General features: G+C 44.7%; 10 protein-coding genes across 10 annotated transcripts; 7 read left to right on the top strand and 3 right to left on the bottom strand.

The window, feature by feature from the left end:
* Window positions 1-648: 648 nt before the first annotated feature.
* Window positions 649-2,005, top strand: I206_106785 (uncharacterized protein; the record flags this gene model as incomplete). The annotated part of the gene is made up of 3 exons (XM_019159022.1): window positions 649-1,253; window positions 1,346-1,719; window positions 1,803-2,005. The coding sequence occupies 3 exons, from the start codon at window positions 649-651 to the stop codon at window positions 2,003-2,005; spliced, it is 1,182 nt and encodes a 393-aa protein (XP_019007694.1).
* A 150-nt stretch (window positions 2,006-2,155) lies between these two features.
* I206_106784 (uncharacterized protein) lies at window positions 2,156-3,012 on the bottom strand (the record flags this gene model as incomplete). Its single annotated transcript, XM_019159023.1, has 6 exons — window positions 2,156-2,252; window positions 2,351-2,452; window positions 2,536-2,610; window positions 2,672-2,768; window positions 2,835-2,871; window positions 2,929-3,012. 6 exons carry the CDS (start codon window positions 3,010-3,012, stop codon window positions 2,156-2,158), a joined length of 492 nt encoding a protein of 163 aa, XP_019007695.1.
* A 720-nt stretch (window positions 3,013-3,732) lies between these two features.
* Window positions 3,733-9,503, top strand: I206_106783 (uncharacterized protein; the record flags this gene model as incomplete). The annotated part of the gene is made up of 7 exons (XM_070203401.1): window positions 3,733-5,856; window positions 5,907-6,830; window positions 6,880-7,644; window positions 7,712-8,180; window positions 8,252-9,116; window positions 9,206-9,280; window positions 9,353-9,503. 7 exons carry the CDS (start codon window positions 3,733-3,735, stop codon window positions 9,501-9,503), a joined length of 5,373 nt encoding a protein of 1,790 aa, XP_070059502.1.
* A 953-nt stretch (window positions 9,504-10,456) lies between these two features.
* On the top strand, window positions 10,457-10,986 carry I206_106782 (uncharacterized protein; the record flags this gene model as incomplete). Its single annotated transcript, XM_019159025.1, has 3 exons — window positions 10,457-10,541; window positions 10,644-10,882; window positions 10,957-10,986. The coding sequence occupies 3 exons, from the start codon at window positions 10,457-10,459 to the stop codon at window positions 10,984-10,986; spliced, it is 354 nt and encodes a 117-aa protein (XP_019007697.1).
* A 910-nt stretch (window positions 10,987-11,896) lies between these two features.
* I206_106781 (uncharacterized protein) lies at window positions 11,897-12,383 on the top strand (the record flags this gene model as incomplete). Its single annotated transcript, XM_019159026.1, has 3 exons — window positions 11,897-11,981; window positions 12,057-12,292; window positions 12,357-12,383. 3 exons carry the CDS (start codon window positions 11,897-11,899, stop codon window positions 12,381-12,383), a joined length of 348 nt encoding a protein of 115 aa, XP_019007698.1.
* Window positions 12,384-13,255: 872 nt separating this feature from the next.
* I206_106780 (uncharacterized protein) lies at window positions 13,256-13,765 on the top strand (the record flags this gene model as incomplete). The annotated part of the gene is made up of 3 exons (XM_070203400.1): window positions 13,256-13,337; window positions 13,435-13,676; window positions 13,739-13,765. 3 exons carry the CDS (start codon window positions 13,256-13,258, stop codon window positions 13,763-13,765), a joined length of 351 nt encoding a protein of 116 aa, XP_070059501.1.
* Window positions 13,766-14,516: 751 nt separating this feature from the next.
* Window positions 14,517-15,009, top strand: I206_106779 (uncharacterized protein; the record flags this gene model as incomplete). The annotated part of the gene is made up of 4 exons (XM_070203399.1): window positions 14,517-14,598; window positions 14,673-14,805; window positions 14,892-14,913; window positions 14,983-15,009. The coding sequence occupies 4 exons, from the start codon at window positions 14,517-14,519 to the stop codon at window positions 15,007-15,009; spliced, it is 264 nt and encodes an 87-aa protein (XP_070059500.1).
* Window positions 15,010-15,310: 301 nt separating this feature from the next.
* I206_106778 (uncharacterized protein) lies at window positions 15,311-16,227 on the top strand (the record flags this gene model as incomplete). Its single annotated transcript, XM_019159028.1, has 2 exons — window positions 15,311-15,994; window positions 16,042-16,227. The coding sequence occupies 2 exons, from the start codon at window positions 15,311-15,313 to the stop codon at window positions 16,225-16,227; spliced, it is 870 nt and encodes a 289-aa protein (XP_019007700.1).
* A 107-nt stretch (window positions 16,228-16,334) lies between these two features.
* I206_106777 (uncharacterized protein) lies at window positions 16,335-18,115 on the bottom strand (the record flags this gene model as incomplete). Its single annotated transcript, XM_070203398.1, has 8 exons — window positions 16,335-16,450; window positions 16,668-16,783; window positions 16,875-17,210; window positions 17,262-17,343; window positions 17,413-17,420; window positions 17,602-17,700; window positions 17,750-17,789; window positions 17,842-18,115. The coding sequence occupies 8 exons, from the start codon at window positions 18,113-18,115 to the stop codon at window positions 16,335-16,337; spliced, it is 1,071 nt and encodes a 356-aa protein (XP_070059499.1).
* A 202-nt stretch (window positions 18,116-18,317) lies between these two features.
* On the bottom strand, window positions 18,318-21,649 carry I206_106776 (uncharacterized protein; the record flags this gene model as incomplete). The annotated part of the gene is made up of 18 exons (XM_070203397.1): window positions 18,318-18,614; window positions 18,660-18,918; window positions 18,974-19,320; window positions 19,398-19,481; window positions 19,534-19,728; window positions 19,786-19,911; window positions 19,964-19,978; window positions 20,032-20,176; window positions 20,225-20,304; window positions 20,360-20,712; window positions 20,769-20,782; window positions 20,837-20,851; window positions 20,912-21,004; window positions 21,064-21,220; window positions 21,274-21,292; window positions 21,354-21,387; window positions 21,451-21,495; window positions 21,561-21,649. The coding sequence occupies 18 exons, from the start codon at window positions 21,647-21,649 to the stop codon at window positions 18,318-18,320; spliced, it is 2,367 nt and encodes a 788-aa protein (XP_070059498.1).
* Between the last annotated feature and the right edge of the window lie 257 nt (window positions 21,650-21,906).

Below are 21,906 nucleotides of genomic sequence, written 5' to 3'. Positions count from 1 at the left end.
TAATAATAAATGATATATAATGTTGAAAGTTAGATGATAATATCCACGAACAATGAATAAATCATAAAAAACCACAATACTAAGGATGACGGCGTTACGGCGTTATATCAAACCTTGATAATGCACCATAGACTATTTCACCCATTGTGGCATATCCTCTCAGTGGTCATTTATCCGATATAAGATGTATGTATGCATGCCAAATATCTGATCAAGCGAAGTTCTTACGGTGTTAATCTTCATCTTATTTGTTGATCGTCTGCATACGTTGAGACGATTGGGATCCAAGTATCCACAGCATTGATCCAATGGGAGTAAAAAGCCCAAATGACTTGTTGATGCATGAGAGCTGATCGTGATCATCGAGTCGCAGAGCTCAGTGTTCTGATGATTGTCTGCCACAGTATGTGAAGATATGTGAGACCTACGTTTAATGACGATGCGTCATGGACATGTTGTAGTAGGATCCGAAGCGATGGTGAAAAGGAGACATTTTTATAGGTTGATAACACGGAACCGCCTGAATCCGTCGATCTATTTTAACCGATGACCGAATTCAAAAAAAATAGTTTCTCATCATAATATATATCATGATTCTCCAATGCTTGGAGCAAAACTCCCAATGTTCTTCTTAGGAGACGACTGCTCATGACACTCACAATACCAGCTCGACTGCTACGGCATCGAGGCTTATCAGTAAAAATCCATAGTATTCGATATAACCATTCTCAATCAGGAATAGATCCAATAGAATGGTTACCACTTCCTCGATCTCTCGCTTATCGGAAAGCACTCATGCTTTTGTCTTTACCTATACCACCTAAACACTGGCCTTCACATCTTGAAATGAATTCTTCATTATTAGCTGCATCTTCTGCACATCTCAAATCAAAAGGTATAGCTGTGAATGCTATTTATGATGGAACAGGTACCGAAACCACTTTTCAGAAAGAAGAATCTTGCAAAGCCAGAATATTCTGGCCGGATGGTCGGATCAAAACATATGATCAATATAGTATGAATAGTATATCATCTGATGAGCTTTTGCTGGACTTGGAATATACACCCATCAGTTTGAATGTAGGTAGCAAACAAGATATCAAGGAAATATTGGTCTGTACGCATGGATCGAGAGATTGTAGATGTTCGGATCGAGGTGGACCTTTAGTACAAGCTCTCAAAGAAGAAGTGGAAAGAAGAGGGGTAGGAGATAAAGTCAAGATCAATGAGATTGCTCATGTTGGTGGTCATAAGTGAGTCCTTAATGCACATAGTTTATACAAAATGATACAACTCAATCAAAATAACAATCAAGCCGACTGATACTTGTCACCTTGATCATTAGGTACGCTGCAAATGCAATATTACTCCCTTCGCTGGATATGATGTCCAACTTGACAGTTGAACATGCACCTTCTCTAATATCCCATCTTCTTCACCCGAAAAACGATTCGAAAATGTGGAATCATTGGAGGGGTAGATATGGTTTAACAGAAGATCAACAAGCTGAGATCTGGTCAACATTTGATGCTTCCAGAAGCAAAGATCCAACAACGAATAAGTCGGATGTAGTCCCCGATCAGGAAACAGTGGAACTTCGGTTCAAGACTTATGAGGGGGAGTTGAGAGTGGTGAATGCTAGATTGGGAAGTAACTTACTTGAAGTTGGAAAAGAGAATGATTTACCTTCTCTCGAAGGGGTATGTGGAGGCAATCTTGGTAAGTTGAGTCGTCTTCTTTGTATCCAAAAATGTAAAGAAAGAGTTAGTCATGAATTGATCGTTTTGACGTCGACTCCACAGAATGCGCAACATGTCATTTATATATTCCTTCAAAGCCATCAATACCGCCTATAGGCGAAGCCTCAGAAGAAGAATTTGACATGTTGGGGTACGCCTTGGGATATAGAGATGGTGAGAGTAGATTAGGATGTCAAGTGAGAGTTACGAAAGAATTAGCTGAGTGGAGTAAGAAAGGTGGAGTGATTGGGTTACCTAGATTTTAGATAGTTAGGGGTAGACAGATTTAGATAATATATGTTGTATTGTTATATCCCGCACATTGATACCACTTATAAATTTCCCCACTATTTTGATATGAACTTGTTACATGTATGACATATGTATACAACAGATCTTTTCATTCTTGCTGACATCTATGGTCTTATTCCATACCTTGCCATTCCCCTCACATCGTCTAATAATTGTTGTAATTGAGATTCCGTTTCATCACCTTGACTATACCTCTCCAGACTAAGGTAACAAGCAAGTCAGTGAAAGGTTACCGGAGAGACAGGACATGTCGAGCCTCGCAAGGGAAGTGACGAAGACTGTAAATTTGATCGGCTTACCTAGGTATCAAAGCTACTGCTACTTCAACTCTTTCTGGTCTCAGATACATTATCTGGGCGATCTCAAACTTATTCAGGAAGCCAGGTCGCGCCAATAGAGCACTAAGCGTCAGATTATCAGTCATGATTCACTGCACTCAACAGATGAACACGCCCTGGTTCGGAGATTCTTGCTTTCCACTCACGTTCTCATACTTTCCGAAACTTCCATACTGGCATTTTGAAACTCGTTGACATACTCTGCGGTCGACTTGTAAACTCTACATAGGACCAGGTGTCAGTATCTGGAAGATGAATTATTTACCTGATAGCATCACGTACTTGTTATCAGGAGCTGGTGGTACATTAGGTGCCGCTCTGGCTGCGACAAGAAGAGTTGCTACTTCCGTCAGAGTCAAAGCTTCACCTTCAGCAAATTCTAAGGAGCGAAATGACGCGATGAGGTAAGCTATAGGCCAGTCAAATCAAATATACATGATCTCACCTCCAAATTGCAGCTTGGTAGCATCTTCTTCTGGTATCTAGTCGACATAGTAAGCACTAGTTCTTCCGCGAAAATTAATCAACGGAGAATTTACCGCATGCCGCCTACTTCTTGTGGTCGATGAGGAGCCCACAAACCCTGTGTTTGGACGGGAAGTTCCTTGAGATTCGTTAACCATGATCTGAGGGGTTGTTAGTGATATGTCTGTCCTGTGTTATTGTTGTTGTAAATGTTTAATTGCAAAAAGTAGTGACTAAGGTTGAAGGAAATACTAAGTAGTCTCTCTGTATTTGAGATTGTTTAAAAGGTGTTTTGGTGGAGGGGAAGGGGCCAAGACACTTTACGTAATATAATTAACCTATCTGCATGTTGTTGTCTTTCCCCCTTCCGGAATGACATCTTTCATTGTTATTATCATTGTTCTTCTCGCTCTTCTTCTTCGGCATGATACGTGGAAGAGCAAGCAGTCGAAAACCTGAGCTGGTCACATTATATTTTAAATCCACAAGTGCGAGTGAAGAATTGTACGAGGTACGGAAAGAGGGTCTTTAACTCGACATAGTGTGAGTAGATTGTCAACATCAACCTTTGCCCCTTTCCTTTGGTAACTATACACTATATAATCCATATCTTCCTTGTTCCTTTGAACTGATTTACAATCTTGACTCACAGTATCGATCAGACGATAGTGACAATATCTGCCCACTGCTGTGAATGCACACAGAACAGCTAAGGGTTAGGTCAATCCACTTGTAGTAAGGAGGAGGAAGGACAGATCGTCTGAAGTGGCCTATACATAGAACCAGCAACGACTTTGCGTGCAATATATGGAACAATGCCCTTAGCATGGATATTATGGTAGATGGCACCGGTAACCGACAGAAGATCCATCAACATCATGACAACTCCACCTGGACCGTCAAGGTCACCCCGTTCTACCCCTCCGATATCAACTTATAGAAGGTCTTCCTCGGTGTCAGAAGCTATTCAACAATTCGAGTCAAAATCCCGATTAGAACCAAACTCTCCCATGGAAAAGAAATCACCGATAAATAAGCGATCTGGTATACCTTCTCGTATAGGTTCTTCAATAAAATCATCCCCTGTATCACCTAGAAAAGAAGTCAATAGCGTAACCTCGACTGCAATAACTGGAAGTGAAGCTGGGTCATCGAGAAGCTCGAGCATGATCGGAATCAGGAGGGAAAGTGACAGTAGAGATGGTGGACTGGGAATAGGGGCACCTGGAGGAAATAAGGCCTTAGAATTTAGAAGAGCTACAGAATCCAAGATGAGAACAACGAGACCCACACTATCTCCATCTTCATCAGTCAGCTCAATACCACGACTATCGACACCACGCGCTGCCGGCTCATCTTCGCGTGTACTATCGAAGACAGCTTCATCTCCTCATACGAACTCAAAACCGTTCCCCTTCACGTCAACTTCCTTACCCCGCTCAACCTCAGATAGTTTTTATACCTCATCATCTCGAGGATCCACGCCCCCTTCCTCCATAGCTGGACCTTCACGTGTCATCAGTCCTAAGAGGACGAACGCTGCTGTGACTGTATCTCAACTTAGTCCTTCCCCAAAACAACGCTCTCCACCATTGCGGCGAAAATCGCCCAAAGCAGATTTAACCAAACCCAGGTCATCGGCTGAAACACGTAGACCATCACATCAAAGCTTGAATTCGACATCCTCACAGGCTTCAATTTCGAACACCAGCGCATTTTTCCACCCGGTTTCAAATACAACCTCTCTTGCTGGCTCTAAGACTTACCTCGGCGAGTTTGGAGAGAGGGAAACTCAACCTACACCCATAGCTTTAGAGGCAGGATCAACGCATATGATCAGAGGAGGACCCAATCGAAGCTCGAGGTCTAGTCAAGGCGCAAGTCCAAGAATTAACTCCACATCATCGTCAATGATGGGTTCTCCAAAGTCACCACAACATATGACTGTCACCATTCCCAAGCGAACTTCGTCCAATCCCGATTCTCCTAAGACCCCAAAATCTGCTGGTCCACGACTTCCTATATCGCCTCGAACAAGCTCTCGTAGATTATCCAGTCCCACCAGAGACTACCCTCCGACCATCTCACCTCGTATGGCTTCAAGGCATGTGATGCTAGAACCGACAATAGAGTCAGGTAGAACATCGCTGGATCGACGACCGTCCAATCGGCGTGGTAGCTCTCAGTCGTCTGTTAGTAGATTGAGTGAGGTGGCTCCCACGATCCGGGAACCGATCAAAAGACCTACATCGGCAGCTATAGGACCCATAGGTCACAGTAGAGCATTACCAGGCTCTCGTTCACCACCGCGTATTTCTCAATCTACATCACCGTCTCCGAAAGGGTCGCCATCCCGTTTGGCAGCTAGAAGATTGTCGGCGTCGCCTCGCAAATCCCCAAATCTCACTATACAGACTCCTCCTTCCTTACTCAACTCCCGCTTATCTTCTTTCTCTTCCATTGCCAGTAACGCGCAACCTACTCCGCCTGTTCCTGCAAAATCGCCATTACGAAGTCTTAGTCGGGAAAATTCCGAACCTAATACCAGTATCTCATCCGTGCGTCAATCTACGTCTCGCTCTGATTCTGGCGAATCCAACATGGCGCAAGTTGGAACGCCGACATCTCTGCGAACGAGATTAGGGAAGTTGACTGAATCAGATCCAGAAAAGCCCAAGGGCTTGATGGGCCCTCCCGACATTCCTAAATCAGCTGAACGTACCCCGCCTATAGAGCAAACAAATAGCTCGTCATCCCAAATAGTAGCAACTCCCAACGAATTCCGCTTCACCAACTTCACCGTACCTTCCATGTACTCCCAGGACTCAGCACCTACCACAGGCAATAGTTGGGCATGGAGTGAAACCGCTGCTAGATCAAGTGCAGATGGCACGGCTATGAGAAGGCAGAGTAGGCTGGGATCGGTTGAGTGGGGCAAGCAGAAAGAGATGCCTCCCTCAAGTCAAAGATCGAGCTTTGATTTAGGCAGAGAAGGTCATCGAGTGAGTCAGATTGTGTCTTATATTCATTAGCTTCGGCTAACAATCTCTAGCGGTCTTCATCTTTTCCTCGCATGAGTATGGTGAGCGACAAAGATCTACCCTTTGTCCCCACCGAAATTCCATCGATGGCTGCGACATACGGTTCTCATGAGCCATTTGACCCCGCCTCGCCCGTGATTGTGGATCATAGAGAACCTGCCAAATCACCCTCATTACCCATTCTAAGAGAAGGGAAAGTGGCTCACCATACCTTCACACCCGATTCCCCGTTATCTGGTACGCCTTCACCCGCTCTACTTGCTTCTCCCGGTCAATTTACAGTTTTACGACCAGCAGAAACACCCCTTCGACCCCTGTTACCTACTTCTCCATCAATAGTCATGTCTAAGCGTACACATCTCATCAGAGAAATTGCTTCAAGTGAAAGAGCATATGCGAAAGATCTGGCCCTCATCAGAGATGCGTACATGTTTAGGTTTCTTCGACCCGCCTCCCAATATTCGACGAACGGCGATTCATCAATAAGTCCAAGCGAAGTCTCTCGTCGAAGCTCGATTTATACGTACCAAACAGCCGAAACGAAAAGATCGAGTGGATACGACTCAACCAACTGGATGTTCTCAAATACAAGCACATCCACCCCTTTACCCAAAAGTCCGTCTGATGGGTACAACCTTGGGCATATGCCTGGATCGGCAGAAGGAAGTTCCAGCTCTTCATCCAATGTCACTCCCCAACCGTCTCTCAAGCATCATAAGCGATCATCAAGCAGTATAGTGGCTATGGCGCCTCCAATAGGTAAACCTCTTTCTCCTGCCGATCTCAAGACTGTCTTCCTAAATCTGGATCAACTTGCCAGTGCGGCTGAGGATCTAGCCTCTGCCTTCGAGCAAGCTATGGGAGAGGAAGATCATAGCATGGGAGCAATAGGCCGAGAAGGAGAAGCTGGTACTGACAAATTAGGACAAGCTTTTGTAGCTATGGTGAGTTCAACCAATCAAGGGGCTGTGCTGACTCATCTAGATTCCCCGTATCCGCCCATTATACAACTTTTACTGCGCTCGACAATCTCCAGCATCTTTACGATTGATGGAACTCCAAACTGACGTTGCCCACAATGCTCACCTCAAAGAATGCTGGCTATCCATTAAAGGTCGAACCCACGCTTGGAATTTGGATTCAATGCTTATCAAGCCTGTTCAAAGAATCACCAAGTATCCTTTACTCTTTGAGGATCTACTAAACTGCACTACACCTGTTCATCCAGATTATTTCTCTATCAGAACTGCAGCTCAAATGTCAAAAGCCATAGCTATGGAGATTGACGAAGCGAAGCGAAGAAAAGATGTGGTTTCCAACGCTATCAATTCCAAGAAAGCTCCTGCTACTAACACCTCGCCAAAGGAGAACAAAGCACCTGCTTCAAAATTGTTGGGCTTGAAAAGGTTCAGAAAAGATAAAGCTGCCTCTTCAACTACCTCACTAGCGTTATCGAAAAGCGCATCGAGTACCGAACTCAACCTACCTGCTGTGATACCTGAACATTCACTCAGCAGCTTCAAAGATCTAGTTGTCAAAGTGGAAGAGATTGATCAGTGCGTAAGAAGAGTAGGAAAAGAGGTCATCCTTTGGACTGCTGCTGCCAAAGAAGTACTAGTAACTGAAGATGGAGTAATGAGGACATGGCTACGGGTTGTACAGCTCGAACCATCTGATGCGACCGATAGAAGGATGTTAGAATTCAGGAAGGTCATCGATGGCACAATTACGGAGGTATGGAAGGATTTGGTAAGTGTTCAAAGTGAAAATCATTGCATTCAGCAGTATCCAGCGTCAAACTGACGGAACGTAACAGAACGATGAAGTCCGTCAACAAATCATGCCCATCTTCGCCAAACTACTTGAATCCACTTCAAATCCACGCAAAGTGATTCATAAGCGAGATGCAAAGTATATGGATTATACTAAGTTCCACGCCTTGAAAGCATCCAAGAAGAATATCGAGAGAAGCGTCATTCAATCTGCTGCGGAATTTGTCGCTTTACATAGCCAATTGGTGGATGAACTTCCCGCATTCCTCGAGGGATGCTTAAGAATCTTCGATATCGCTTTGGTTGGATTTGCAAGAGCCCAAGCTAAATATCATATTGGTATCAAAGACCGCTTAGCGGCGTACGAAGAAGCTTGGATGGTTTTACCCTTAAGTCCAAATGTTCAACAGTCCCCAATAAATACCTCGACTTCAAGAGGAATTGTCAAGGCTTGGCACGAAAGTTGGGCGCCATACGCCGAAGCGATGGATCACTTCCATTGTACTAGACCAGGTAAATAATCTCAAATTCCTCAATAACGCAATTTTGTGCGCTGCTGATACTCATGATGGCTGATAATATAGCACGAATAGCAGCTACCAGGATAGCAACGTTCAATGCTAAATCAGGTGGTCGGCCCCTTTCTAGATCAGGCAGTCCCATGCTTTCACCTGGGCTTCGACATTCAGCCTCTGTGAATTCACCAACCTCGCTGAATGGTTCGAGGCCTTCTAGTCCAGCTCCTGCGAAATCAGGTAGATTCAGATCATCCTCCTTGAGAAGTCAAACCACCCCATCCAGTATCACTGTAACGTCACCGAAAGACTCCAATTCATCGATGTTCAACTTGATTCGACGATCAAATTCAAAGCACAATGTTCCTAAAGCTGGTGAATCGCCAATTCGACCAGCTATGCATACCCGTAACTCATCTGGAGGAGGATTGAAACCGTCTTCAGCGTCAATCATCTCGGAAGCTTCAAGTAGATTATCATGGGGATTACCTAGAATTTCAGCTGATCCTTCTCAACCGATTTTCGAAGGATTAGGTCTATCACCTACTAAACCTAATATAGAATTGATAAGAAGTAATTCGAAAAGAGCGACTTCATATCCCGTTTACACAACTTCACCATCAAGCAATAACTTATTTACGGTCGATTTAAATTCTTCTCAAGTCTCATTAGCTTCTACTAATACGAACGTAGAATTATCTTCCGTTACTAGAGCAAACGGATCAGGTGATGGAGTTGGATTAGGATTAGGAGATGTATCAAATCTTGCTTTAAGCAGACCTGAAGACAGTAAAAACACCAGACATCCTTTCGCTACTTTACCACGATCACCTTCCATCATCCAGACACAAAGACAAAGAACGGATGAGATTGATGCTGCCGAGGGATGGAGGAATGAACAAGTGATTTATCAGTGTGCATGTGTAGCCGACTTGTAAGTGTATCCTCATACCGTCTGCCCTCTTTCATCCCAACCCTTTAACAGGTACTGAAGCAGCTAACTGATGATCTGCTATAAATCAGTGATCCAGCGGATTTAGGCGACAGAAGATACAGAGGATTGAAGTTCTTGGCCATGATATCCGGAGACCTTGTTGAGTAAGTGCATATTGACCTGCATACTACCTCTTCCTCAAATATGACTCAGCTGATATACAATCTCATTGGAAGTGTATTCCACGAAGTCGGTCGAATAGACGAACTACCCTCATTCCCTTATCCCGAAGTTGGAGTTGATAACGACGGAGTGTTAGTGGCGAGAAGTGAGAATGGACAGATTGGTTTAGTCATCTGCAGCTTCTTGGAACCTTTAAGAGACTAAGCATTTGCCTTAGTGTGCATAAATTGGAAAGGTATTTTTTATTTCGATCATTCCTCGTGATCCCCCATTGCATTCGTATCTCGTTGTAAGTACATACATGCTATTGTATTTGTATGGACAATTTTGATGGTCTTGGTGTCTTCTCTGTAAGGAATTTATCGACATCAGGATCATCGATATAGACTACGTTGAGTACTGAAACATCACTGCGACACTATACCTTTGTGCCTTCACCAGATCTCGGCTCATTTCGGCCATCCGACACGAGTGCGTCAAGAAACTCTGGCTAGAAGGAAAGAGGGTCCTGCATCAAACGCATTTGGAGCGTTTGATCGTGCGGTGCTAAGTGTAGCAATACTAGCCCCGGATGGCCGAGGAGACCAAGTCGCTTATTGATGAGAGAACCTGTACAAATGATTTTGACTGAGACATCTTGGTCATGACATCAATCAAGGTCAGATTTGCGTGAATCTGATTGCGGTGAAATGATTAGTCTACTTCATCTGATTTCGGATCTAATCTTGATCACTAAAGATAATCTAAACTTAGATCAGGGCCACAGCATCATATGCCCTAAATTATCATCGCTTAAAAGAATGAATTCCGAAATCACAACAACCCGCAGATTAAAGCAATCAAATCTACCTTTCAAGCAAAGAAGACACGATGCTAAAGCATGCTGTTAAATGAAACAAGTGACACGATACTTCTGATGCTGAAAATTCATTACAGTAATCTTTACCTTAGCGTATAGTATGACCGATCAATTCGTCATAGTGTATCGGTGTCTCGGGCTCAACATGCGATCCACGATTGAACATAGCAGAATTGACACATCCTTACAGAGCATATAAGATAATCTCTCGGTTCCCAAACTCTGTCTATCGTTTCATCCACCAACTATTCCAATTCTGCAACCTGATCGAACAGAATACCAGACAATACAATTCATCATGAAATTCACCACCACTGCTTTCTTCGCCATTCTCGGTTTGGCCACTTACGTTCAAGCTGACTCTTACGCCAACTTCTTTGATGGTAAGTGTTCATGACAAGAGCTTCCTATAAGTTGATGGGCCCCCTCCTTGCTCGCCTTCTATGTCGTGTAGGATGCATTGCTCATACCGCATTATACTGCAGACGAAGACTGTAACGAGAATGGATCGATTGGGTTTGACATGCACAATGATGGATGCTTCGTTCAAGCAGGCAGAAAATCAGTTTACATCCCGAATACCGGTTTGATCAGTGATCAATTTTGTCTTGTATCTACTGGTCCTGATGGAAGTTGCTCTTGTCAATCTCAAGCTTACGACTTCACCGCTACTGGTTTCTGCCACACATTGGATCCTACTGTCGGTTCTTACAGATTCATTCACGTAAGTTGCTCTTTGCTTGATACGATTCCTTGAGAAAAAAATAGAGGCTGATGTCTTTATTACCATCACTCAAGCAATCCTGTGGAAGTGACAACTGCCCTTAAGCAATTCTTATCGCCAAAATAGCAGACCAACTACTTCGGGTTATGATTTGGAATTTATCGTAGCTGTCGCGTAGTTGTGATTGTATTGAATGATCGATGGGAAGGAATGTAACACTAGCTACCAAATGAAAGTCACTTTTTACATATGTCCCAGGATCATCATACGATTCAGCACAAATGAGTCTAAATAAAGCTCAAAATGATCCTCGCAATGAGCTGAGCAAAAGTCTAATCTTTTTATGTGTCATCTTACTGCGGACGTCCATGTCGACGTTCTTATTCCTACGCTAATGGGTAGTGATTTTCTGTGGGAAACTGTCTCATAGTCTCAATACCAGACGGAGATGAAAGTCTGAACTCTTAAGCGTGTGATGAAACGTCGCAGCATGTTGAGGAAAGAGGTGCATAATTATCAAGTTTAGCCACTTACAGCAGGAATTTAGCTCCGTTCTGCTATTTGATTAGTCGGCCAGATCGGCACTACGTATCTTGATGAGTTGTCACACCCCCGCTTGTACTCAGTGTTTCCCTGGGATCAGGTCCGATGATACTACTGCAAGCAGTGATGTCCTAGACTAAGGATTCTAACCTAAAAGATACGCGCACAAGGCTCCTTTCGATCGCAAGAATTAACAGCACAGGTGCATACGATGACCTGTCACATGCTAAAAGATTCTCACGATCATTCATGTCTTACTATAATACATTTCTGCACTTATTCAGGTGATCAGGCGGTTCGGCAAACCAGCATCATGACCCTATTTATGTGATTGATGGTTTGGTGTCTTCGCGCCGATAGCGTTGAGACGAAAATCAGCTTCCATGCTATATAAGAAGTATGCCTTACACAATTCTCAATATGTTTTCTTCAAGCAATAAACACAATATTTCAACGATAACACCATCCACAATGCGATGCTTCAATCTCACTTTTGTCTTCATAGCGCTTTTCGTTCAACTTGTCGCTGCAGACAATTATGCCAATTTCTTCAGCGGTAAGCTTACACTTCTGCATCATCGACGATCAATCAAGCCTTGATATTACCGCTGACAAGCAATGATACTTACAGACACTGAATGTAACGAAGACGGTTCAATTGGTTTCGACATGACCAACCCTGGATGTTTCGCTCAAGCTGGAAGACGTTCAGTATATATTCCCAACGACGGTTTTGCTGACCAATATTGCTTGGTCATCACCTACGACACTCAGGTATGCAATTGTCAAAATCGAGGCTACGTCTTCACCGCTACCGGATTCTGCGCTGTATTAGAAGAAGGGATCCAATCTTATCGATTCATCTCGGTACGCCCACGATTTACGAGCCCTTAGTATCATCAGATAAAGCTGATTTATTTCTTCCAAACAGGGTTCATGTGCTTCAAACAATTGTTAGGAAACAAGTGATTATTCTTTCTTTGCCAAATCAAAGAATTTGGAAGCAAATCGCTTGGCTTTTGACTAAATCTTATTGGATCCCCGATCATCTAAATTCCGTAAACTCCCTTGTATCACATGTAACGTATGGAATTGAGTTGAGTGAGCCAGCTCCCCCACTAAGATCCGACTTCCAGAGGGGCATGAGAAAAAGGTGGCCTTGATTGCCGCTTTGCTGCTCGAAAGTGTCATGGAGCTGGAGATAGCTTCTGCTCGATCACTATCTGCTCTTTTCATATTCTGAAGCTTGATGGGGTATGACGTATTTGCTCTCCCCCAATCTCTAATACATGCACCGCATTACGGATATATTGATTGATGGATCGGCCAACATAGCATGAACTGTCCTCTATTTGGATCGTGCGGATCTGCGTGTGTGTTGAGAATGAACCCAAGTATTCAGACTGCTATCAGCGACTTCGAAAAAGCAAGACGTCATTTCCTGCTTGTAGGCATAGCTTTCCGCGTGTTGACGATACGTCACGCCCATCTGACCGGAAAGCCCGCTTTTGATGTAAAGTTTTAAGCGAAGTCGACACGTTCCTCTCAAATATTATATTGTATGACCTGAAATATGATTTCAATCAGTTGCCAAATTAAACTAAAAAAGACTACCAATCGATTGCCAAGAACAGACTAGAAGCCTTCACTCCGAAAAGCCGAAATCGCACTGCATGATCTGGTTTCCGGTTGGATTGAGCTTGAATAATTCGTATCTTCTGCCTATAAAAGATGGTGATTACAGCTCGGGACAGTGATTGCGTTTCACTAGCTTACTCAACCTCATTCGAGAAACTCAGTGGAAATAGCAGAACGAGCTATTAGTCAAAGATGAAATTCCTTTTTTCTTACACCTTAGCCCTTGAACTTATCGGCTTAGCCATGGCTGACAATTTTGCCAACTTCTTCTCTGGTATGTTTCCTTGTCAATGTCATTACTCAGATTCTGACCCTTGTTCTTCGATCATCGAATACCCGACCGCTGACAAAGAATCTGTGTCACAATGTAGATGAAGATTGTAATGAAGACGGTTCTATTGGCTTCGATATCAATAACCCTGGCTGTTTCGCTCAATCTGGAAGACATTCCGTCTATCTCCCAAACAATGGTAGTCCCTTCAGCTACCAGCATTGTCTTGTCATGACATATGATAATGGAGAATGCTCTTGTCAAAATGACTATTACAATTTTGGAGCTTCCGGTTTTTGCCACACTCTGGATGGCAAAGCTAGCTCTTACAGATTCATTTCTGTGAGTTCTTTGTAAGATCGGAATACCATATGGAAACGGTCGATACTGATGGACATGGGTAGGGTAAATGTGATGACAACAACTGTTGACTAAGTCAACGATGAGGCAGATCAACATCGATCTTCCAATACGTCTGCGTCGTTTCACTCTTTGCTGTCACAATGAGTCTGTATCATTGACTTAGCTGTATGCATATGTATTGCCACAGCCGTGCGAGGCGAACATCCCCAAGTCTGCTTTTAGCCTGGTCTCTTAGCTGGGCCAATGTCGCGAAGGTTATTTATGAGAACGGCTGCATGACACCTACGGGTTGGACTTTCATTAGATCCATGCAGCTGACCATATGATCGCTGCGGATTACATCGAAACAGATGACATAAGTCAGCTTCGCCTCCTGCTCACGGTCGATAGGTGACGCATGATTATCTGATCTGAATCTCAACGAAGGCTAGCTAAAGAGACATTTGATTTGAAAGCGATGACACTACCCTTCGGCCTTCCGACTAGGACTGATTCACCCTTAATACATGTTATAGGATGTTTTGATCATGTTCCAGTAAATCATCCTGAACCATGCGCCGTTATTGATGGGCGACATATCCTCCTTTCGACTATAATAATGATCTAAGGCACACCATGATATTCGCTTGTTCCATCAAAGTATGTGCTATGACGATGAACACCGCATGCCTGTCCAGTTTTATGACTAGGTCTCGTGGTGACGGTATGATGGCTAAGGCCTGACCGCTGATCTACATGTATATAAAAAGACTTCGATTGAGAAGAGATCTCAAACCAATCTGACTCAAGTGGCTCAATCTCAAGCTTAAATCACACAAGATGAAGTTCACTATCGCCGTAATCACTTTTATTACCCTTGGCTTGCAAGTCAAGGCGGACAAATACGCTAACTTCTTCACTGGTAAGTTTACTACCATGATGTTCATGTCTTCGGTCATTGCGGTCATCACATACTGATGTGTATTATTTTCGCAGACGAAGATTGCAACGAAGATGGATCCATCGGATTCAATCTTGACAATCCTGGATGTTTCAACCAAGCCAATATGAAATCCGTTTACATCCCTAACAATCCCCTTGACTGGAATCAACACTACGCACTCGTTATGTCTTGGGATGGTAAAGACTGTCCCTGTCAGAATGATTGTTATGAGTTCCAAGCTACTGGATTTTGTCACAAACTTGATGGTAAAGCTCAAGCTACAGATTTATCGGTGTAAGTACTTTTACCTACTTGCTGCTTCATCGCGAGGACCAACATATTGATGTGGGTGTTCATATACAGGGAGGGTGCGATGTCAATAACTGTTAGGTCAGGACTGACGGCACTGCAATTCTGCTTTGGCTGAACCATGCATGTTAAGGCGAGCAGTGCGATTTTGTGCATCTAGCCTTTGAACGATTTATTCCGCTCTGCCTTTCAGCTTTATATCATCTTCTGTAGCTATATGCATAATTCAATGATGATTTTGGAATTATACGTCATATCTAGGAACCAAGAGTGACCCCGGCGATACCCTTTATCGTACAGTAGATAATCCGCTAACATAATTAAACGATCTATGCACTAACTTCCCCTTGCTTTATCCTTCATGCTACATTCTCACCTAGATATGCCGACGTTAGCTGGAACATATCATCACGCCGAGTCACTGTCCATTTTCCCCTACATCCTACCACATCGCTCAGTCAATGATGACGCCGCGACAAGTATTGTCCTCGTACACGGCGCGTTCGCGTCACACCATGAATATGAAGGAGTCATAGCTTCTAACATCCTGAATGAATACCACTTGTTACTACCAGATCTTCACTCCGATGGACTCGATACTTCCAAAGGTATTGATCCCTTTGAGCTGTCTCGGGTAGCAGACCTCATATTTCACCTCATCAAACATAGAGGAAAAAACGGAAAAGCTCATTTAGTCGGAGTTTCTCTTGGTGCCCATGCGGTCATAGCTACCGCTGCTATGCACCCAGAGATTGTAGAAGGACATTCGATCTTTATCAGCGGTTACAATCGCTTTCAACCTCCGCGGTATATCAAACCAGCTGCTCCATACATCTTTTTCGGTCTGAGCAAATTAGAAAGTCTTTGGCCGAACTCAAGTAGAGTAGATCAAGTAATCGATGATGGAAGTCAGCCGCCAAGAGGGATATGTACAATGAAGCTTGTCAGGGAGATAGATGGGGCGATCTTTGGTCATAGCAACTCAGGAGAAAGTCTTATAGGACAAGAAGGTATACATGCTAGAACATGTGTGGTGGTGGCAACCCATTTTCTTTCGGGAGACAGGGTGAGTCTGACCTCGTTCAGATTCAACTTTTGCTGACTGTTTTACAGATCGTGCATGCTCAAAACTTGCTCGCAAAGATGCATGGCGGCCGTCAAGTAGAGGATCGTAGCATACTTGTTCAGAATAGGTCTATGAAACATCCTTGGCACGTTTTTGAGCCGAATCTATTCGCTACTGCCGTTCGCGCTTGGCTGGAGAATAGGGATTTACCTGAAGGCTTTGTGGGGTGTTGAACAAATCTTGTAAGTCCGACTTGTACTTTGACTAGTACCCAAGGTGCTTTTTTCTGATATTGATGGCATCACCTCGCAGATCTCTCAGATGTTGCGGTACTTTCCACTCATCTCCCTATGAAATCAGCAGTCGGTAGATCCACGTTCGCACTCACTTCTCCGATCGCTCTCAACCAGTCATCCTGATTCTCGAATTCTTGTGGATGTCCAATATTCAGGTCGCCTGGTATATCAGAGTCACGTCGCAAAGGAGGTAAAGAAGGGATTTCTCCTCTTGTGTAGCAATGGGCGATAAGACGAGCGGAGCGTTCGAAAAGTGGGAAAGGATTGACCTGGCATATATCAGTTCAATTATTGCTGTTCGGGACTCACGAATCGATCTACGGTAAACCACAGAAATCATCAGTTATAACTCGACTTATAAAACGCGAAGAACTCACGGAGACCTATAAAAGACAAAGTCGGGTCAGGAGCGTAGAACGTATCGGTAACGTCTAGATTGATAGGTCTATTGGCAGGTCCCGCAGATAAAGCTCTTTCCTCGGGTGTTGACTTTCTGATGACGGGGTGGGAATCAAAGGGAGCTTGATCTGGAGGGAAAAAAGGATACCTTTCAGAGTGAGTCATGACTCCCTGTTCCGACTCACGAATATAGATATCCGGTCGCAAACAGCAATGTGTCGACGTCTTCTAGAATCCGTCCTCCCTTTAGATATATCTTATCACCTTCGACTTTCTCAATCACCGGAACAATCTCGACATGGTCTTTCCACTTCGTATTCGGATATAGAGTCTGCTCTTCTTGATCCTCATTAGGTCTAGCTTTTTGCTTTTCCCTTGCTGATTGATAGATCTTCCTCAAGCTTCCTTGGCTGGCTTCATCATCCAATGCTATATCCCTGGCTATATCTGTGCCCGAAGCATGCGAGCCGATTACAACGATATTTCTCCCTCTCACGCTCTTCGCATCTCTCCACCATCGGCTTCAGGTATTATTAGCTCCGACTTCAGACCGATGGCGAGTACCCACGTACCTATGAAGCAGCTTGCCTCGCCACGTGTTCAAACCGGGTACTGATGGGATGAAAGGGACATTGAAATGACCATTTGTTACGACTGGCAGGACAATAGCTTGATCAATCACCAAACCGCTAGCGTGTCGATGATAGAAGGGACAGAACCTACCAATATGACTGAAGTATTGGGAATCGTGAATTATCTGTCCATTCTCATCCTCTCTTTCTGCTACAACGGTCCACCGTTTTGAGTTATCGTTATTACCAGAGGTATGGAAGACCTGCCTCACCAGGGTCGAGAACTGTATGAGAGGAAGTAGTCTGGACTTCAGTCACACGTCACCAACAGGTGACTCACTCTCTATCCTTTGCGTAGTTCTGTAAGTATGAGGCTATTCCGCGGTGGGTCGGAAAAATCGGTGTGCCATCGGGATGGGGTGCATTTCTGAATGTCATACTACGATTTTCATAAATCCCTGGCACTCTTAACGAACTAGCAGACTCACCACTCAGCTGGCAGATTGGTCCTCAGCTCATCATAGACAGCTGTTTCTGCTGTCAGCGTGCGTACCTTGATCAGAACCCTTGACCGACATACCTGTTGGCCCATTTCTTCCTGCATCATATATCTCTTTCTCCGTCTTCAGTAGCAAGGTCCCATCCTCTGACCAGATGGCTTGGCATTCTCCGGCATCACCGTCGTAGTTCCAGACACCTCCTGCCGTGCTTCTTGCTTCGTATCCTACGATTTGATCGGGTCTCGCCCCCTTGTCCAATAACTGGGCAACGGCGGCTAAACCGGAAGCTCCCCCTGCGCCTAAGACCGCTACTCTGCTCAGGCCTGGAAGTGGGATAGATGGTGCAATAGTCATTCCCTCCTCAATGATACGATCTTCGGTCACGCTACATGCAGTGAGAACAATTCATTGAAATATATGAATTTCCATCGAAAAGTATATATATATGCACAATTTGGGCTCGGTCAACACCGAATTATCCTGATCACGAATCGATACGTGATCGGAAAAGTGACTCGCCTTATCAGTGTGCCTGAAACATCACATGCATTTCACCCTACTGGAATTGTACGAAGATCGGTGATGTCCATACTTTAGCACCATCTGCTTGAGTTGCAACAAAGCAAACCGGCGAAAACCCATGAGGGCCGTTCTTCGGTGCGATATCCACAACCCCATCGATCTCTACTGGGAGTTGTCCTGGTCTTGATACTCTTTCTATCGCAACGAACATGTCTACGCCTCCCAGATTTTTCCGCAATTGAGGCTTTGAGCTGTATAAACCAGATCGCTGACCTGTGATGGAGAATGTAGGACAATGCTTGAATGGCGGTGGGTCCAGGGCATTGCCAACCTGGACATATCAGTCATAATCATGAACGTCTTGACTCACCTTGACGTATCCTTCGATCGTTCCTTGCACATGTATCTCGCCACTTTCCAACCCGAACCAGCTAATGTCTAGTATAATACCGTCTACATCCCCACTAGTAGAGCTTGTGAAGCCGACAGATCCATCAGTGTTTACCCATTGGGTCTCTTCCGGATGGGTGTCCGCTACTGATATTCGCTTGACTCCTCGAATGATCCCGTTGGTCACAGTAACGCTCCCCTTCCAAGTAGCCTCTCGATATCTATCCTTGATTCGTGCTCCTCCCCTAAGTCAACGATGATCAGCGTTGTTTCAGGGTGGAAAAGAAATAAATCGCGTACCATGATACGCGAATATGAGCTTCCGAATATCCGACTTCCTCCTGTAGATCCCTCTTCATTATAGTTCCATTCCATCCAAATGCCTCAATGGACTCGAATCCTGCTTCTTGACCGAAGAACCTATACCCGACTTGGGTGAGATCCTTCGAAGATCTGGCCACGATCTCATCACCTTGACCTTTGGCAAAATTGTCATCAATCCATGTCAGGCCAACCAATCTTTGACCTGTAGTAGCGAAAGTATGACGAGCACGTAACGCAGAGGCAATCGACGGCCTGTCTAGCCTATTGGCGATGATTCCAGTCAAGCCACCACGTGTACCGAAGACAGCCGTACCGGGAACACCCTGCAAATTATAAGTCAGCTTAAGTACATAGGAAGGTGCGCATAAGGTGTAGTGCAGTGAAATGAGATAGGACTTACTCCTCCACATCTGCCTCGATGCTCGTCAGAGTTAGCGGATACGCCAAGCTTGTATCCACGAGCAACAGCATCGCGCAAGAACCACTTGATAGATCTATAAGCAGATGACATGGTAGACTTGGACAGAATGGCATACCTCGAAGTGACCCCACGCTGATCCAACTTCGATAAGTCTTTCCAGCTGTGGATGATGCCATCCTAGATTCGCTCGTCGACCCCCAATATGCGGTATCAAGAGATGGGATTCGGGGGCGTGCGCATAAGTGGCGTAAAGTTCATCAATCGGCCAGGTTCCGGGTTCTATTGTGTCAGTCTGCATCTGATCGTTCCACTACAACAGAAATACACGTCAGAACGACGTCCTAGGGTTTACCAACTTCTAGCTTACTTCAAAACTTCTTGCTACGTTGCCGTGTCGATCATAAGGAAATTCTCGATGGCGCTCGTCCAAGAAAACCACATTATGATCACCACCGACAGCAGTATTCCCGCACCACTCAGTTCCCGGATAGATCTACGAATCATTCAGACTCTGGCCTATCTGAATACGGAATCCTGGAACTTACTACAAACTCGTTGTCCTGGAAAAGTATGCTCAGCTGATGTTGTTGCAAGGTCAGATTGAGCCACGTACTGTGTTCAGCTGATCTATTAGCTGTACAGTCGCATTCCAATTCTCCTTCGTAATGTTAAAATCGTTCGCAGTGTATCCAACTACGTCTAAGCCCGCACATTCTTTGGCATAACTGAAGTTGTATAAAGAATCGTTGGTCCCCACCCTGTTGGATCGTCACCTTTGGTAAATCTCAAGAAGCCTCAAGACTTACGTGTCATCGGAATGCACATGCAAGTCTGCATAGTAGACAGACGGTGCGTCAGTCTTCACAGTGAACAGAGTTGATCCGCTCTGCCAAATTCTGTCAGCACTAGCATGGTGTATGCCAGAGCCTGTAGCATCTCACCAAGCTGGGATATTCCTGGGCTACCGCCTGGATCCGATATGAGCCTTCTTCCCCTAACGAGAGCATTTCCGTTCGAGTACTCCAACCCTGTTGGGGTAGACAAGTCTCTCTCCGCTGCACTACTTTTCCGTTGGATTGGTTAATCAAGCTGAGAGTTACAGATAGTGTATGATTGTTGACTGTATTTCCCCAAGCGTCTTCAGCTCGGATGACTACCTTTATCTGCTTGTCACTGGTCTTGACTAATCGCGGTGCAAGGACGACAAGACTGGCAGGGGGTCCGGAGAGTATCTGGAGAATCACGTCTCCAGGAACCGCCGCAAATCGGGAGGTGCCCACGGGATCCACGTAAACTAGACAGCGGAGTTAGTCAAGACGATTATGTCAAGTGCAAGAACATGTTGTTTACATCGTATTCGAAAGCTAGTCATTCATCAACATTGGTGATCTCTCTGTGCAGTGTCTTGCGTCACTCACTCTTTTTCCACAAACCTGAGGGGCCGTCCGTCTATCTCAGTTTGAGTGCCCTACATGCGCCAGGGGGCAACTCACGTCTGAATTCTCGTTCCCGCTCCGCCCATCCGTCGATCACCTAATCGAATATGTATTTTATCTCCAACATTGAGAAAGCCGTCCACAATGTCTCTGCATTCGGCTCATCATTTCAGTGATGAGCAAATTTCCGATGACTAAGGGAGACTCACACGATGATGCTCTTTTGAAAAGGTCTTTCGTGACCTTTTTGATCGAATCTGACATTTAGGGCTTGGACGGTGGATGGCAGTTGACCTGGCAATAGGGGGCAGGCTTCATATTCTGCTGAGATGTAATTGGCCGCCTTAGGATCCGATGTTTGGAATACTGCTCGAGAATCAGCTGAAATTGCAGTGCTTACGTGAGAGCTAAATACTCACACGCCCAGTCCGAGTAGAACTGAGTAATTCAGCGTCTGCCTTTTGATTCTCAGCTCACCTTAAAAGTAGCCTTGATCCACGCTCCATCTGCAAGTCCGGATGAACCGACCGTGTCTGTTCACATCCGCCATTTAACAGTGGTCCGCACAGTTCAAGGACGTTTAGGTTTCAACGTACAGGTGAGCCGCAGTTCGTGCCATGAGCCAGCAACTAATTCCGTTTCTGAGCATGAAACGGAGCCAAGGAATCTGCCGTCATTCAGCTCGGAACTCCTACATTGCACTCACGGTGTCGTTTTGACCAGCTCATAAAGTCCTGTAGGAGCAGTATAAGTCCCTATGATGTCTTCTCTCTCAATTTCGGACAGTGTTCTCATTATCACAGAGTTATGTCGCACCTTACTTTGAAGACGGGTTTCGTGGGGACGCAGATTCCATACATAACACTTTACACATTCAGTTGAGCTCTAGTTATATCGGTCACTCGGATGACCGTCAATTCTTCATGCACGACTGGTCATGACTCAACAGCTCGTCATCCGTAGGTATCGGAATTTTCATTTCGATGGAGCGAAAGATATCGGAATCCTGATCGATCATCCAAAGTCACGTCGAAAGAAAAGTAACGTGAAGA

This window comes from Kwoniella pini, chromosome 9, assembly GCF_000512605.2.
Source record: "Kwoniella pini CBS 10737 chromosome 9, complete sequence".
In the NCBI taxonomy this organism is placed as follows: domain Eukaryota; kingdom Fungi; phylum Basidiomycota; class Tremellomycetes; order Tremellales; family Cryptococcaceae; genus Kwoniella; species Kwoniella pini.
The sequence above is the reverse complement of the archived record's forward strand: the minus strand, read 5'-3'. Positions and strand labels throughout refer to the sequence as shown.